Below are 16,253 nucleotides of genomic sequence, written 5' to 3'. Positions count from 1 at the left end.
GACTAATCCAAGCGTTTTATGAGACGCACATGACTTCAGAGGCTACTCGGAATACCCCTGAGGACAAGTGACGTCAATGTTATAAATTTTTTGAAATGGATAAACATGTGAAATCGTTAAGTTTAGAGAAAAGACAAGGAAACTGTGAATAGTAGAAATAATATCAGCTTTTTAGTGACCTTGTGAGTAATCTTATGCATATTCCTTAGGATCTAAAGGGTTTTTGGTGTTTTAGGCCTGTCTTGCATAGGCTAAGCTTCATAAGGAGTCAGAAGAAAAGTTTTTTGGTTATTAAAAAGGTTTTTTCTTAGGAAGGCAGCTATCACATTGGTGAGTTAGTCAAATATTACTGTATCAAACAGGCCTAGTTTCTAACCATCCTATAATTTTTAGTTGGTAAAAATTTAGAATGATTAGTCCTATACCCATAGCCTTTTATATAGTCTATTTTTGTTGAGATTGCTATTTAAACTGTATTTTTAAGGAAATATAGGGGTTAAATTATACTTTAGCTACTTTTTTCTATCTTTGAAAGAGGTTAAGCTAGGAAAATGAAACTTTTGAGGATGTGTCTACAGGCTAAAGTATGTCCCAGGAAGGTATTTTGAAGTACCTACTTCTACTTCTTTTCTCTCTAGAGGGTCCTGAAATTTTTTCAGTGCCTTATTTTTTGGTTATCAGTTTCTTTTTCTCTGACCTTAGTTCTGAAAAGACAATTCCTGTTGATTGAGCAGAACTTTAAGCCATAACACTGTTTTTTTCTAATTTTAGAAATTATCTTTTATGCCACCTCATTATAGGTTAAATATATGGCTGATATTAATTATTCCCCATGAATTTTGGTTTTATAGCCTATATAAATAATGACAAAGACCACACTGCCCAGGGACTGCAGTAGGGCCCCCCTAGAGTGGTCCTAGTTTCCCCTAGAGCAACCCCAAGGCCCTAAAGCCATCCCAGGCCCCCTGGGACTGCTTTAGGGAATTTTTGGGTGCCCTGCAACTTTGCAAGTGCTCATACACTAGGACTAGGAGGCATCAAAGGCAGCCCTGCTCTAGGACCCTTTGAATGCCCTAAATTATGATGAAACTTGTTGGGAAAAATAAGAAAAAGTCCTAGATACATGATTGACATAACTGGAACAGATATGCTCTGTTTGGGGGAGTTGGGGGGGGAGGGTTAATTCTGAAAAGTTAGAAAAAATTATGTATTTTCAACTTACAAAGGAGTAATTGTATCTTAATGAAATTTTATATTTAAAAGGACCTTGTAACTAAGGTACCTTGTTTTAAATCCTGACCAGATCCAGCTTCATTTGGGGGGGGGGTGGAAATCCTTGAAAACACTTGAAGCAGGGAGATTAGGATGAAACTTAGTGGGAGGAATAAAGTCCAAGATACATGACTGACATAACTGAAACAGATCCACTCTGGATCCAGTGACAAAAGGAGGAGTTGGGGGGCAGACCTAAAATCTTGGAAAACACTTAGAGTAGAGGGATTGGGATGAAACTTGGTGGAGAAAATAAGTAGAAGTCCTAGATGTGTGATTGACATAACCAGAGCAGATCTGCTCTATTTGGAGGAGTTAGGGGGAGAGTGTTAATTCTGAAAAATCAAAAAATAATGAAGTATTTTTAACTTACAAAAGAGTGATCATATTTTAATAAAATTTCATATTTAGAAGGTCCTTGTAACTCAGATATCTCATTTTAAATCCCAACCGAATCCAGCATCATGTTTTCTATTTTTTTCCGAATTACTCCCTCCCCCCCCCCAACTCTACCAAAGAGGGTGGAGATTTCCAGAGGTTTTCAAAGATTTCCAGACCAGAAATCTTCAAAAACACTTAAAGCAGAGAGATTAGGATGAAACTTGGTGAGAGGAATAAAAGCATTTCCAAGATACATGACTGACATAATTGGACAGGATCTGCCCTCTTTGGTAGAGTTGGGGGGAGGGAGCTATTTGGAAAAATTAGAAAAAATGAGGTATTTGTAACTTAAAAACAGGTGATCAGATCTTAATGAAATTTGATATTTAGAAGGATCTTGTGCTTTAGAGCTCTTATTATTTGGTGGCATTGGCAGAAGTTGGTGGGAGACACCAGAATTCTTAGAAAATGTGAAAATCGAGGTATCTTTATCTTACAAATGGGTGATCAGACCTTAATGAAACTTGATATTTAAAATGATATTATGTCTCAGATGCTCCATTTTCAATTCGGATTGGTTCTGGGAACATAAGGGGTTGGAGGGGGGAAACAAATCTTGGAAAATGCTTAGAGCAGAGAGATCAGGATGAAACTTGATGGGAAGAATAAGCACAAGTTATACATACATGATAGACCTAATTGGAATGTATCTGTTCACTTGAAGGAGCTGGGGGGTTGTTGACTTGGAAAAATAAAAAAAAAAATTAGGGAATTTTAACTTAAGAATGGGTGACTGGATCTTAGTGAAATTTGATATTTAGGAGGAACTCATGTCTCAGAGCTCTTATTCCAAATCCTGACTAGATCTGTTGACATTGGGGGGGGGGCTGGAGGGGGAAACCAGAAATCTTGGTAAACGCTTAGAGTAGAGAAATCAGGGTGAAGTGTGGTAGGTAGAATAAGCAAATGTTGTAGATACATGATTGACGTAACCGTACTGGATTCACTCTCTTTGAGGGAGTTAGGGGGTGGGGTTCCGTGCTTTGCCAAGTTTGGTGCTTGATAAAGTCATTTTTCCCAATTAGCCCATGTGGGGAGCTGAAGGGAGAGGAAAAAATAAAAAAAATGAGGTATTTATAACTTACAAGTGGATGATTGGATCTTAATGAATTTTGATATTTAGAAGGACCTTGTGACTCAGAACTCTTATTTTAAATCCTGACTGGCATTAAGCCTCCGATTTTCCTTTTAAGTCAATCTATTGATTCTTAGAATTTTGCTAGAGCTCAAACCATATGAGCTCTTGGCTCTTGGCTTGTTCAGCCTTGTCACAAGCTCTTTTTATTGAGGAAGTTTTTTCCATTGCTATCCCTGTAAAAATTTCATTCCAATTCACCATTCTGAGTTTTCTTGTGATGGATTTGTAATCTGTGAAGACATTTTTAAAAAGATCAGTTAGTCACAGTCTTTAGTCAGGTTTATTTCAATAGCAATGTGGTTGCTCTTACCAATGGGGGGGGGGGAGTACTACTCAGCATTTTACAAAAGGTGTTGATTATGAAGGGAAACAAAGTCTAAAAAGGTTGGGTCTATGCAATCAAGGAAAGGCTGTTGTGTTGCACTATCTTCATGATAACCAAATCCTTGTTTCCATGATATTTGCAGGAAATTAGAATCCCCAGCTATTTGCAGATCACCTTTATTCAAATCATTCCTAAGCTGTAAAATACAAAATATTCTCTCTGAACCCCTCCCTAATTAGCGTGGAATTCCTTATAGAACCCTGCTGGGACCACTCTTATATGTAGTATTGATTAATGAAATTGGAAATTAGAATCCCCAGCTATGAGCATCACCTTTATGTGATTCTCTGATTTTGCCTGCTATAGCTTGTTCTGTATTAATCTTAGATGGATCTGAAGGATTTCTATAAACCTAGACAATTCTTGTAATACCAGAGGTGAGTGGAAACCTTAGATCAAAGTAGACCAACTAAACATAATCATTAATAAGGGGATTATCTACCGCTTAATGTCATATTCCGCTTTAACTATTGCCAGTATACCCCTTTTGCAATTACTTGAACTCAAGGTTGATATTATCTGGTATCCAGGAATAGAGATATGACTATCCTCCAATCTAGAATTACTATTCTAGGGACACACCTCTGTTAACATCACTAAAGCATATCCCTTATTTGTTACAAGCTTTTTACTTCCTCAATCTTATTGGTAATTTAATTCTTACTGATTGAGTTTTAAGTTCTAATTTTGCTCTGTACTTTCATTTGAAAAAAACTATCTTTTTTATTTAATCACAAGCAGGTTCTATAGAATTTGTCTAAATTTTACAAAAATGGCAATTTGAAGGAACCCTGGGAGTGAGCTATATCTCTTGCTGATTGTGCAATAAGGTTTTGCTAAAATTATAATAAGGCTATACTTACTTCTTATTCCTTTTTTTTGTACAATGGCTAAAAATTGAAGCTTAAGGATTCAATATTAAAATAGCGAAGAGCTTATTTTAGTTTTAATTGGTTATGTTGTTTAAGTTAGGTATTTAGGTCCAGAATCTGCAGACAAGAATTCTTGGAGGAGAGGTTTAATGAAAAGAGTTTCATGGGGAGAGCACAGATTGAAACTTTACTCTACAATGCAGTTTACTCTGCATTTTAAGAAAACAGGCTTTTATTTATTTTGTTATGTAAAAAAATTTACTTTATATCTACTTTATTCTATATTGCAATTTACTTTACAGTTTAAGAAAAGCAATTTCTAGTCTTTTTTTAAGTAAAAATATTTCTACGCGTATTGTCGCTGGATCTTGAGAGATTTTTAAGTATGGACAGAAAAGTAACTGGTAAGGCCGTTGTTTGTGTTAAACTATAATGCAACCCTTTTTGACAAGACTAAAAATAGCTTAATGGAGGTAATAAAGGGACATCAAAGTAAATAAAAGAGCAACATATTAGTTAAGAGTACGGAAAAGTATCCTCACATCATTACCCTGAAAGTGTCACTTCCTGTTTCACAAAAGCTTATATTCTGAAGTTTAGTGTGAAATTTTATGATAAATTTTAATGTAAAAATTTTAATTCTTATGAGAAATTATATCAAGAAGTTAAAGTCTTTGAGCTTTGATACGGTCTTCTTCTAAAATTGGACCAACTTCTTTCTATGGTTTGATCTGCTCAAGTAGTTGAACCAGCTTCTAAGATTTTAAATTGGATCTTGAAAGAGGTACCCTTCTAATACTAAAAGTTTTCCAAGCCGAAGAGCTCTATATTTTTCAGTTTTACTGTAAAATTTTGTTAGAACTTAAAATCTAAAAATACACTCTTAAGTACATTTTTTGAACACTTCTATATTTCTTACCTAAAACTTGAAGAGAGGGGGAAAACAAAAGCAATTTTACTACATTGAACCACTGAAACAGCTGAATTCAGGCTTTCTTTTTCAGAAAACTGCATGTGCTCTGCTTGAAAGGAGTCATTACAGTTTGTTCATTTTCTAGGAATGTTTTGCTTCCATTTTTCCGGGTAAAACTGGAGCACATTATTCAAATGGGAAGGATGGTATTATACATTTTATGAATGAAATTAATTATGTGGGAGGATTCTTCAGCGGATCTGCCTCAAATTCCAAATATGGCTGAACTTATTACCCTTTCAGAGGCTCCTGTTGCTAAGGTTGGTAAGTTACATGATTATTGTTTTCTTTTTCTAATAGAATAAAAAATAAAGTGTATGCTTCTAAAGTGGTCTACAGTAAAAAAAAAAAAAAAGAAAAAAAATGTAGAAATATTTATAAAGAATAGGCATATTTGCAAGTTTGGGGATACAACTAATCTCAGAGAGAAGACTTTTTACCCATCCTTTCCAGTGAGTTTCTATTGCACTTGGTATCTACCAAGTGGCATATAGCGATTTCAAATTCTGTCGATCTGTCTGTTGGTCTGTCTGTCCCAGTTTTGCTACTTTAGGCTCTTCCAGGGAAGCTAGGACGATGAAATTGAGCAGGTGTATCAGGAACCAGGCCAGATTAAATTAGAAATTGCTGTTTTCCCTATCAGACCATCTGCCGGGGGGAAGAATGGGGGGACAGTTAAATCGGAAAAATTAGAAAAATGAGGTATCTTTAACTTACAAATGTGTGATCAGATCTTAATGAAATTTCATGTTTGGAGGGATATTGTGTCTCAGAGCTCTTATTTTAAATTCCAACCTGATCCGGTGATGTTGGGAGGAGTTGGGGGGAAGCTAAAATTTTGCAAATCTGCTTTGCTCTCTTTGGGGGAGTTGGGGGTGGGGAGGGCAAATTCTGAAAAATTAAAAAAAATGATGTATTTTTAACTTACTAAGGAGTGATTGGATCTTAATGAAATTTGATGTTTAGAAGGATATCGTGTCTCAGAGCTCTTATTTTAAATAACGACCGGATCCGGTGACATTGGAGGGATTTGGGGGGGGATCTAAAATCCTGAAAAACGCTTAGAGTGGGGGGATCGGGATGAAACTTGGTGATAAAAAATAAGCATAAGTCCTAAATACGTGATTGACATAACCGGAACGGGTCTGCTCTCTTTCGAGGAGTTTGAGGGGGAAGGGTTAGTTCTAAAAAATTAGAAAAAATGAGGTATTTTTAACTTACGAAGGAGTGATCGGATCTTAATGAAATTTCATATTTAGAAGGACATCGTGACTTAGATCTCTTATTTTAAATCCCGACCGGATCTAGGGTCATTTGGGGGGGGGGGACCGAAAATCTTGGAAAACGCTTAAAGTGGAGAAATCAGGATGAAAGTTGGTGGGTAGAATAAACACTAATCCAAGATACGTGACTGACGGATATGGACTGGATCCGCTCTCTTTGGTTGAGTTGGGGGGGGGGGGGTAATTTTGAAAAATTAGAAAAAATGAGGTATTTGTAACTTACAAACGGGTGATCATATCTTAGCGAAATTTGATGTCTAAAAGGATCTTGTGCTTTAGAACTCTCATTTTGAATCCCGACCAGATCCGGTGACATTGTGGAGAGTTTCAAACGGAAGGGGAAACAGGAAATCTTGGAAAACGCTTAGAGGGGAGAGAGATCGGGATGAAACTTGATGGGAAGAATAAGTACAAGTTATAGATACGTGATTGATATAACTGGAACGGATTTGTTCTCTTTGGGAAAGCTGGGGGTTATTAATTTGGAAGAAATTAGAAAAATTGAGGTATTTTTAACTTAAGAATGGGTGACCGGATCTTAATGAAATTTGATATTTAGAAGGAACTCATGTCTCAGAGCTCTTATTTCAAATCCCTACCAGATTTGTTGACATTGGGGGGGGGATCGAGGGGAAAACCTGAAATCTTGAAAAACGCATATAAATGTCGCAGATACGTGATTGACGTAACCGGACTGGATCCGCTCTCTTTGGGGGAGTTAGAGGGTGAGGTTCAGTGCTTTGGCGAATTTGGTGCCTCTGGACGTGCTAGGACGATGAAAGTTTGTAGGCGTGTCAGGGAGCTGCACAAATTGGCCTGATAAAGTCGTTTTCCCCGTTTCGACTATCTGGGGGGCTGAAGGGAGAGGAAAAATTAGAGAAATTGAGGGATTTTTAACTTACGAGGGGGCGATCAGATCTTAATGAATTTTGATATTTAGAAGGGCCTCGTGACTCAGAGCTCTTATTTTAAATCCTGACGGCATTAAGCTTCTGATTTTCCTTTTAAAGCAATGTATTGATTCTTAGAATTTTGCCAGAGCTCATACTATATGAGTAGCTGGGACATTTTCATCTTTTCTTGTATTTTTTCATAATTTGAGATCATTTTTGTTATTTTCTTGAAGCTGGAAAGCTATCGCATACTATGATAGGGGATAATAGAATTTTTTTTTGTATTTTGGGAAGGCTATAAAGTTTAAATACAGGGTGACCTTTACTGTGAACTCTTGTGTACATCTGAGGGGCTAATCTACTATTTTTAAAATTTCCAGTCCCTTTCTTAATTGTGGGTGAATCTCTAGGGTCAGTTTTTATTTCTTTGTGAAAATAAGTATTATATTTTAGATATTATGCTACACATTATTATTATTATTATTATTATTATTATATATTATTATCATGCACAATATTATTATTATTATATTTTATTTTGAATGTTTCAAATATTATATTTAAATCAACAATTTTTTTTCTTTATCCATCAAGTAATTAAAAAACTTTCTTCCAGAGAAGTTTTTCGAAGAAAGGTAAAGAGCTCATTAAAGCAACGGTGAACAGAAATAAACTAATACAACAATTCAGGGGTAAAACAAAAAGGAATTATAATGAATAATAAAAAAAACTTAAAACCAACAGAGATTACCACTAAAAAAATTAGGCTCGACAGCCTTTTAAGTACGCAAAAATTATGTGTGCTTTACTGGAAAAAAGTTAATTTTGAACTGTGTGTTTTTATTTGTCATTAATAAAAAAAAAAAAAATTCCCACAAAAGGAGTTTTAAAGAAGAGTAAAGAGCTATTATAAACTAATAACAAGCTGAACTAACGTCAAATAATATTTCAAGCGAAAAAGACGATAAATGACTATTAATAAATAAATTTAAACTCAAACCGCTCAGAAATTACAACAAAGAACCACGTCAAATTTAGAACAAGCAGAAACTACCACAAAGAGGAGTAAGGCTAACGCCCCCTGTCCCTTTTAAAGGCTAGAACGTAATTTAACTGTACTGAAAAAAATTGTTTAGTTCGAGCTTTAAGATTTTATTTATCATAACATCAATAATAGAAATCACCATGATTCACTGAGATTTCTCAAAAGAACAAATTAATGACAAGCATTCAAACAGAAATACAAGGACTGAAAAGTGAAATGTCAGAAACCAGAGGAGAGATAAGTAATCTATCATCCAGAACCGAAAATTTGGAAAGTTCTAAAAAAGTTCATGATGACGAAATCACTAAGCTACAAAATAAAGTTAAGGACCTCCAGCTATTAGCTAACCAGTCCTATGATAACCCTAGCCTTGTAAAGTACTGAGCTTAGAAAATGCTGACCGACGAAGTAATATCATGGCCTGGAACCTAAAGTGTTCGTCGAAAGAAGTGGGGTGGGAAAATTGGTGAACTATGGCGGAAATAATATATTCAATGTGAATTTCTGGTCATTGAATTGAATGAAAAATTTACTAAAATCCGACTCCACAACTATAAGAATAAGTTTCCGATCTGCGAGCAAACTAACTACTTTGCGATCGTGCTCTTAGAAAAAAAAGCCTGTATAATTGTCCGATATTCTCTAAAGTGTATTTATCTGATGATGTGAGCAAGTCTGTCCGAGATATACGCACATGCCTCCTGAGAAGAAAAGTGAACTTTACAGAACGGATTTCAGGCTTGGAGTCCTCCTGCAATCCCATCAATCCTATGCTGTATCGATGAAATTGGAGAGAAGAAAAACATGGATTGGTTCTGAATCCAACCAAATTGACGTTTTTCTTTGTCTGGTCAATTAACGTCAATTAGCCAAGGAGTATATATTTTCTTTGTGATATATCGGTTTTTTTCCCCCGATATGGTGTGATTTAACATTACTTGGGCTCATAGCTGAATGACATGATATCTTCCGCGAGAATAAATTCATTTAGTGGGAGTTTTATTGCTTTTAGTTTTCTATAGGAGAGGCATGCAGGGGTACTCCTTGCCTTGAGGTCAATACGCGATAATGGTTTGTCAAGTTCTTGTGATCCCTGCATCTAGGCTGGAAGAATTTGAAAGAAATTCAGCCCTTTTTAGTAATGTTCCAAACGTCCCTAGCCTATGATAATAATGAAATTTTGAACTCTTTTTTATTCCCCTCAAATAAATATTTAATTTCTCATGAAATTGTTCGTAAAAACCGAAATATGAGAAAAATATCTTTTTGGAACTGCCGTGGATGGAGGAGCGGGCAAGGTGAAACTGAAATTTTTTTTTATTTGAATCAGGTATGGATATTCTTGGAGTTTGTGAAACATTCTTAGATGAAAATGTGGAAAATAAAATGAATATTTGTGATTTCCGTCATTATTTCATGTAAGCAGAACTCGAAAAAAGCAATTTGGTCTTGCAATACTAGTTAAAAATTATATTCCCGCTCAGGGGAAAGAAGAATTTCTATTCCTGAATTCTGAGATGATTTTTGAAAGTTGTATTGTTGAATGTTTTTTACCAAATAATGATAAGTTTTTAATTGCTGTAATTTATCGTCCTCCCTCATTTAGCAGGGCAGACTTTATTGACAAATCTGAAAATATGTTAAGTGTGATATCAAATCTTTGAATGCCATTTTTATCCTTGGTGACTTCAATATTGACTTAGTAAGCCAGAGCCACCAACTTAGAGCCAGCAAGCCAGCAAGCCAGCAAGGAACTGACCGACATGTCTTTCAGTTTTTAGATCGTAACCTTTCTTATGGACCCTGTATTCAGTCTTCACTTAGATACGCTGTCTGAAGGCCCTTTTATCATTTTAAATAACTTTCCCTTTTAAATTTCCTTTTATCCTTTTATAAACATTCAAATGCATATTAATGTTCTTAAAGCCATTTTCTAGCTGGTTAACTTTTTCAGCATAAAACTTTATGTGCTAAAAGGAATGGTTGTATTATTTTAGGATACTGGCAATTTCGAAGAGTGTTTCAAGGTTCAGACTTGAAGTATCTGTACTGGTATATCAATATACATTAACCAAAATTGTATATAACTTGGACTTAGAAAAATAAGATTCTAGCTTAAATCAAAAATAAATAAGAACCATAAAAAGGGATCGTCGGGATAAGAACCTGGGATAAAAAAGGGATAAAAACCACAAGCAGAAAAAAGGTCATTATAGTAACTGAATCTTTCTGTCATACTTTTGTTAGGAAAATTTTAATGCGGTTTTGTAAAATATCTTTTATGCCCTTATTGATTCTACTTTGTTTTAGAAGTTCAAGATGGTTTACCAAGTGACAGTGAAGACTCGTTGAACCTTAAAAGCTCTTTTTTGTCTCCCAAACTTGAAGATGGGACTTTGGATGCTTTTCCCAGCATTTCTGTACCATTTAAATCTGAACCTCAATTCGAGGAATTCTACTCCATTTCTCCTCATGATACAGGTACGTTAAATAAATTCGGTGTTTTGAGCTTTTTTAGGATTAAAAACAACTAAAAAATGAGCACCAAATAAGGAGTCCCGGAGAGCATTAAATGTTCTTTATCAAGAAACGAAATATATATATGAGTGCCCTGACTGCCCAGTGAATATAACAGCCCAGGAATGGTATTCTGTACTATTTCAGTAGCCTGTGCCTCTTTTTTTATGTTGTTGTTGCTTGTTTGTTTGCCTTTTTTCACTATCTCTTTTGCTTTGTCTTGTTCGAAACTTTATTTTTCTATGTCTGTGTCATCATCTTATATCGTGGACTTTGAAAGAGGTTAAGATTTTTTTGTTGTATTTTTTTTTAAAGTGTTTGTCTTAGCGCTCAGTATGTATTTTTTCTTGTTATTCTTGTTTTTTCTTGTTTTTTCGTTTATTGCTCCGTCTTTTCCTTTTTTTTGTTATGACGGGCTTTTCAATAAATAATAATGTTAATTGATACTTTGAATTTAGGAGCTTCCTGACATGTATCGTACACAACCTGATGGTTCTCAACAAGAACCATAAAATCTCGAATTTTTGTGTGCTTAACAATTGGCGTGCTTTTCACTTTTAAGAATATTTGCTCATTTTCGCTCGAAAGCACACGAAAAGCCGATTGGTACCATAGGGACTCTAGAAAAAATTCCTAGCCCCAAAGCCGATCGGTATTATGGGAAATCTCAGGCGGTTTTCCCATGATAACGATTGGTTTCCGACTGTTTCCCTGTGTGTCTGAACAGGCTATAAGTGAATATATTTTTCTGTGTTTTTCAGAGAAGTATCACTGTCTTTTATATGTTCATTGTTCACATTTTTTTTGCTAAGGTTGAAGGTACTTCTTCAGGTAAAACGCTCTTCGAAACAGCCCATTCTGCTTTCATACTTAAACGTCAAAAACGTGCTTTCACGTAATAATATTTCAGTTATCCCCTCTCCCAATAGCTTGATATAGCCCTATGCCAAACATTAAGCTCACTTATATTGTTGTTTCCGATTCTCTTAAAGCTTGTTTTGATAGCAGTTTATATTAACTCCTGATCTGAACGAAACTCTCAAATAACGAAACTCTTGCTTAATTTTATTTACTTCATTACTTGAAACCTAACTGAATCTTACCACTGATTGGGCAGGATTTAAGTATATGTATTTGAAATGCGTACTGAAACGTTTTCCATATATCACAAGTGCACGTTTGAATGTCCTCCTGCATTGCTGCACTGTGTGGTCTGCAGTGTGAAGTTCCGGAAAGGAATCTTATAGAAGAAGAACATTTCTTGGTATAAAATCCCCACAGTTTCCTCTTTTGTTTTAAGATTATGAATGATATTGCCCCCAACACCTTACTGAGTTCGTGTCTATTCTGTGGCTCTACAGACTTGCATCATTATTTTACTTCTTCTGCGCTTAGTAATTTGGTGGTGGTTGAACCTTGCCGCACAACAAGGGGCTCATTTTCTTTAAAACACAAGAGTGTTCAAATTTTGAATAAATACTATTTTGAATTTTATTTTGAATAATAAAAGAAATTAAAGAATTTGTTTTATTTCTCTTAAGCTTAAAATGGGGAAATATCTTTTGTCAGGGGAGTCTGAAGGTGTTTAGTTTGTACTTACCCATCATTTTGAATCGTTTATGCTCATGTTTTTTTTCTTTTTTTTATGAGGCTTTGTTGTTTTTGTGAATGCTGTTCACTGATATTGATCTTATAGTTTAAAGCTTCGTAATACTCAGGTTGGCATCTTGGCTGAATGGCAAGTTTGTTTAGTTCTGGTTTACCACGTGATATATATTTTGTAAAATAATAAAATCTGAAGACTGATAAATGTAGTAAAGTGACTGAAACACAGCTGATATCTCCAGACAAAATATGCTAGAACTCGACCTCCAGCGCTGTCTAGCTTTTTCTTCAGATTCACGAAAAAGAAAGTCTATAAAAAGCTTATGATGATGTGAAAATACTTCGATTAAATAAAAGTATTGACTGAATTTCTAGATGAATATGTTTTGGTTACCAATCCATTCACCAAAGCATTTGAAATACATTAGACATTGTTGTTGGCTGGAATCTGAAGTGTGGTATATAAAACCTGATAATACATGTTGACCAGTTCTTCCTGGGCGTCACTTTGTCTTAAACCCTGAGGGTGGCCTTGTTCAAGTGCTAATTTGTCACAATTGCTAAGTAGGAAAACAGTTTTTTTTTTCTTTTTCTTTTGTCTCTTCTTACCATATATATATATATATATATATATATATATATATATATATATATATATATATATATATATATATATATTATATATATATATATATGTATTCATATATGCAATATTTGTATCGATTTTTTTCGTTTTTTACAGAGATAACGAATTCGGCTCTATGCAGTTCTGTTGGTATAATTCAACCGTCAATTCTTGGCCTGAAACCAACTAAAATGGTGCAAAAGTGGACAGAAAAAATCGAAGAAGAAACAAAAGCTTCTACAGTCTCACTGGAAGAATCTCTTTTACAGAACTCATCACTGGTTGTATCACAGAAACCAACTAAAAACACCTGCTTAGGTTCATTTGAACTGAAGTCTGAAGTAACAGGTTTAAAGAATCGCCAAGAATATTTGAAAAGCCCCTTGCTTAGTGGCGAAAGGTCTTGTCAAAGACCCCATTCAAATGGCGAAAGACCATTTGAATGTAGCGTATGCAAGAAGAAGTATTCTAGATTAGACTCGTTAAATAAGCACCACAAAATACATACAGGAGAAAAACCATTTGAGTGTGGTATATGCAAGAAGAGATTTTTTCGGTCGGATATTTTGAATAATCACTTCAGAACCCATACAGGAGAAAAACATTTGAATGTAGTATATGCAAGAAGAAGTTTTCGCAGTTGGGTAATTTGAATAATCACCATATAATACATACAAGAGAGAAACCATTTGAATGCTGTGTATGCAAGAAGAGATTTTTTCTTTTGGGTAATTTAAATATTCATTTCAGAACACATACAGGAGAAAAGCCATTTGAATGTGGTTTGTGCAAGAAGAGATTTTCTAGGATGCAACCGTTAAATGATCATCAAAGAACACATACAGGAGAAAAACCATTTGAATGTAGTGTATGCAGGAGAGCATTTTCATTTAAGTCGAGCTTAACTAATCATGTAATAATCCATTCTAGGAAAAAACCAGCTAACTCATAGCTCAAAACCATCATAAATAACTAAATAAATAACTAATTTTTAGCAAACTAATCATTTTTATAGACGGAAGATATCTTGATAAAGAATTAAACCTGCCCCATACAAACTAATTTTCACATCTGAATCGGACCAGTACGTGTAGCGCAAGGGAGCAACATGTATATTGAGGAGTTTTCAGGTAATCTTTGCTAATTCTCACCCCATCACCCTTTACCTTTGCTAGAATGCATAACGCAAACACACAAGCGTTTAATTTTCAATAAAACACTTCTTTTTCTGTGTTTCATTTTTGCTTTTTTTTTTTTTTAGGTTGAATTGAAACACCTGACACTATTTTGGTAATGAAAAGGCAGTAAAAACAGTAATAATTTAAAATCCTGTAAATTTTCTTAATATATTTATCACATAATTATTTGCATGTATATATATATATATATATATATATATATATATATATATATATATATATATATATATATATATATATATATATATATATATATATATATATATATATATATATATAATATTATTTATTAATTGTATAATTAATTTCAATCAATGCCTAAATAATGAAAAAATTATATATATATATATATACATATATATATATATATATATATATATATATATATATATATATATATATATATATATATATTTATATTATATATATATATATATGTATATATATATATAATTATATTAATTAATTAATTACTTATATAGATGATTAATTTATTCATATATAGTAAAAGTCTAGATTAGCGACTTTTGAGATTGAAACATTTTAAGAAAACTATTCTTACTTCATAATATGCAGAATAATTAAAGATAAAAAATTTTGACCGTGGCTCTACTTTACTTTAGTCCCCTCTAATTTGCAAATATATAGCCCAAATTATATATTTCGAATACGTTTTTGCAATGCGTCTCTCTCGTTTCAACCCTAGTACCTCTAAATTGAATAAACACTGACGATACAAGAACCGGAAAGCAAGTGACCGGAGGTGGAATATGTTGGAAATATATAATTTGGGCTATATATTTCCATATTAGGGGGGATGAGTTAAAGTATAGTGGAGCTGCAGTCAAAATATGTTAACTAAAATTATTCTGCATATTAAGAAGTAAAAATTGTTTTCTTTTCATATTTATTTCTCAACAGCCTTTAATCTAGACCTTTACCAATATATAATTAATTTATAATTAATTAACAGGGATTTTGAGACACCAGCTCACTTGTTGAAATTCAAGATGCTCGTAATTCTGTTGGAAACCTAATTTTTGATGATTTCGATAATTTTGATAATTTTTGATGCTTGTAAGGTAATCATTGATTGATTATACAGTAGACAGTAGATTATTGATTGTCAGACAAATTTAAACAGAAAAATATTCACAAAATTGAATGTGTTCACGTTATTTATTTATTTATTATATTTAAGTTACAGCTAGTTGAGTATTGTAATTCCTGTGATCATCTTTTTGATTAAATTGTGGTTTACTATTTGTTTTAAAATAATTTTTTTATCCTAAATGATGTTTGTGAACATTTGAGACGAGTCTTAAGTGATATCTTTGTCCTTGACTTCAATAAGTCAAGTCCTTGAGTTTGTCCTTGAAAAATCCAGCTGCGTCGCTTCTCCCACCCTCAAGTTCCTAGACAATTAGGATTTGACTTACCAAAGAAAATCATATAACTATCTGTTTGCCTAGAAATACGGACCCCCTTGTGGTCAAATCGAAATTAAAAAAAGAATCGAAAACGTGTTGGATTTGCGTGGGCTCCAATATGCCTAACGAAACTAGACTAGAAAATATTCGTCGATTCTAAGCTTTACTCAAATTTGCGTTGAAAAGCTCCAACTTTAGAGCTATCCATTACCAAGGAGCTCCTGCTAAGTTCCAATTGAAGCTCCTCCTAAGTTACACTTGATTAATGTTTAGCTTTTGAAAATTATCAATAATGGAAATAATAAAAGGTTCAAAAATATAGCTTCAACTGAGACGCTTTTCGTCGAATATGAGATAAACTGCAGAAGCCTTCCAACATTAATCAAGGTTCAAAAAAAAATATGAAGCCAATAAATTCAATGTAACTATGACTGAATGCGCCACTTTTTATGTGTCAGGAAGGATAACAAGCATGGCGGAGGTGTGGCATGCTGTAAAAGATTCTTTGATAGGAACTCAAATTCATTTTGAAAAACAATGATTTCAAAGCCTCTGAAAAAGAAAATAATATCCTA

At 33.9% G+C, this 16,253-nt stretch overlaps 1 protein-coding gene across 4 annotated transcripts; it reads left to right on the top strand.

The window, feature by feature from the left end:
* Positions 1 to 52: 52 nt before the first annotated feature.
* LOC136029982 (zinc finger protein 79-like) lies at positions 53 to 14,415 on the top strand. Of its 4 annotated transcripts, none has more exons than XR_010618151.1 (4): positions 53 to 182; positions 5,167 to 5,341; positions 10,613 to 10,783; positions 13,167 to 14,415. XR_010618151.1 is itself a non-coding variant. In XM_065708560.1 (4 exons), exons 2-4 carry the CDS (start codon positions 5,246 to 5,248, stop codon positions 13,700 to 13,702), a joined length of 804 nt encoding a protein of 267 aa, XP_065564632.1. In that variant the 5' UTR covers positions 53 to 182; positions 5,167 to 5,245; the 3' UTR covers positions 13,703 to 14,415. The 4 variants fall into 4 exon arrangements, 3 of the variants coding, with proteins under 3 accessions (XP_065564632.1, XP_065564630.1, XP_065564631.1); XM_065708560.1 differs by having other exon boundaries at positions 5,167 to 5,345; positions 10,616 to 10,783; XM_065708558.1 differs by having other exon boundaries at positions 5,167 to 5,345.
* The last annotated feature ends 1,838 nt before the right edge of the window (positions 14,416 to 16,253 follow it).

This window comes from Artemia franciscana, chromosome 8, assembly GCF_032884065.1.
Source record: "Artemia franciscana chromosome 8, ASM3288406v1, whole genome shotgun sequence".
Taxonomy (NCBI): Eukaryota; Metazoa; Arthropoda; class Branchiopoda; order Anostraca; family Artemiidae; genus Artemia; species Artemia franciscana.
Note: the sequence above shows the minus strand (reverse complement) of the source record. Positions and strands in the feature narration are given on the sequence as shown.

Bases quoted from the DNA above. Each gene is read 5' to 3' on its own strand.
- LOC136029982 (XM_065708558.1), top strand. From the start codon at position 5,246: ATGAAATTAATTATGTGGGAGGATTCTTCAGCGGATCTGCCTCAAATT. The intron at 5,346-10,612 runs GTAAGTTACATG...ACTTTGTTTTAG, and splicing joins GGCTCCTGTTGCTAAGGTTG to AAGTTCAAGATGGTTTACCA. The intron at 10,784-13,166 runs GTACGTTAAATA...CGTTTTTTACAG, and splicing joins CATTTCTCCTCATGATACAG to AGATAACGAATTCGGCTCTA.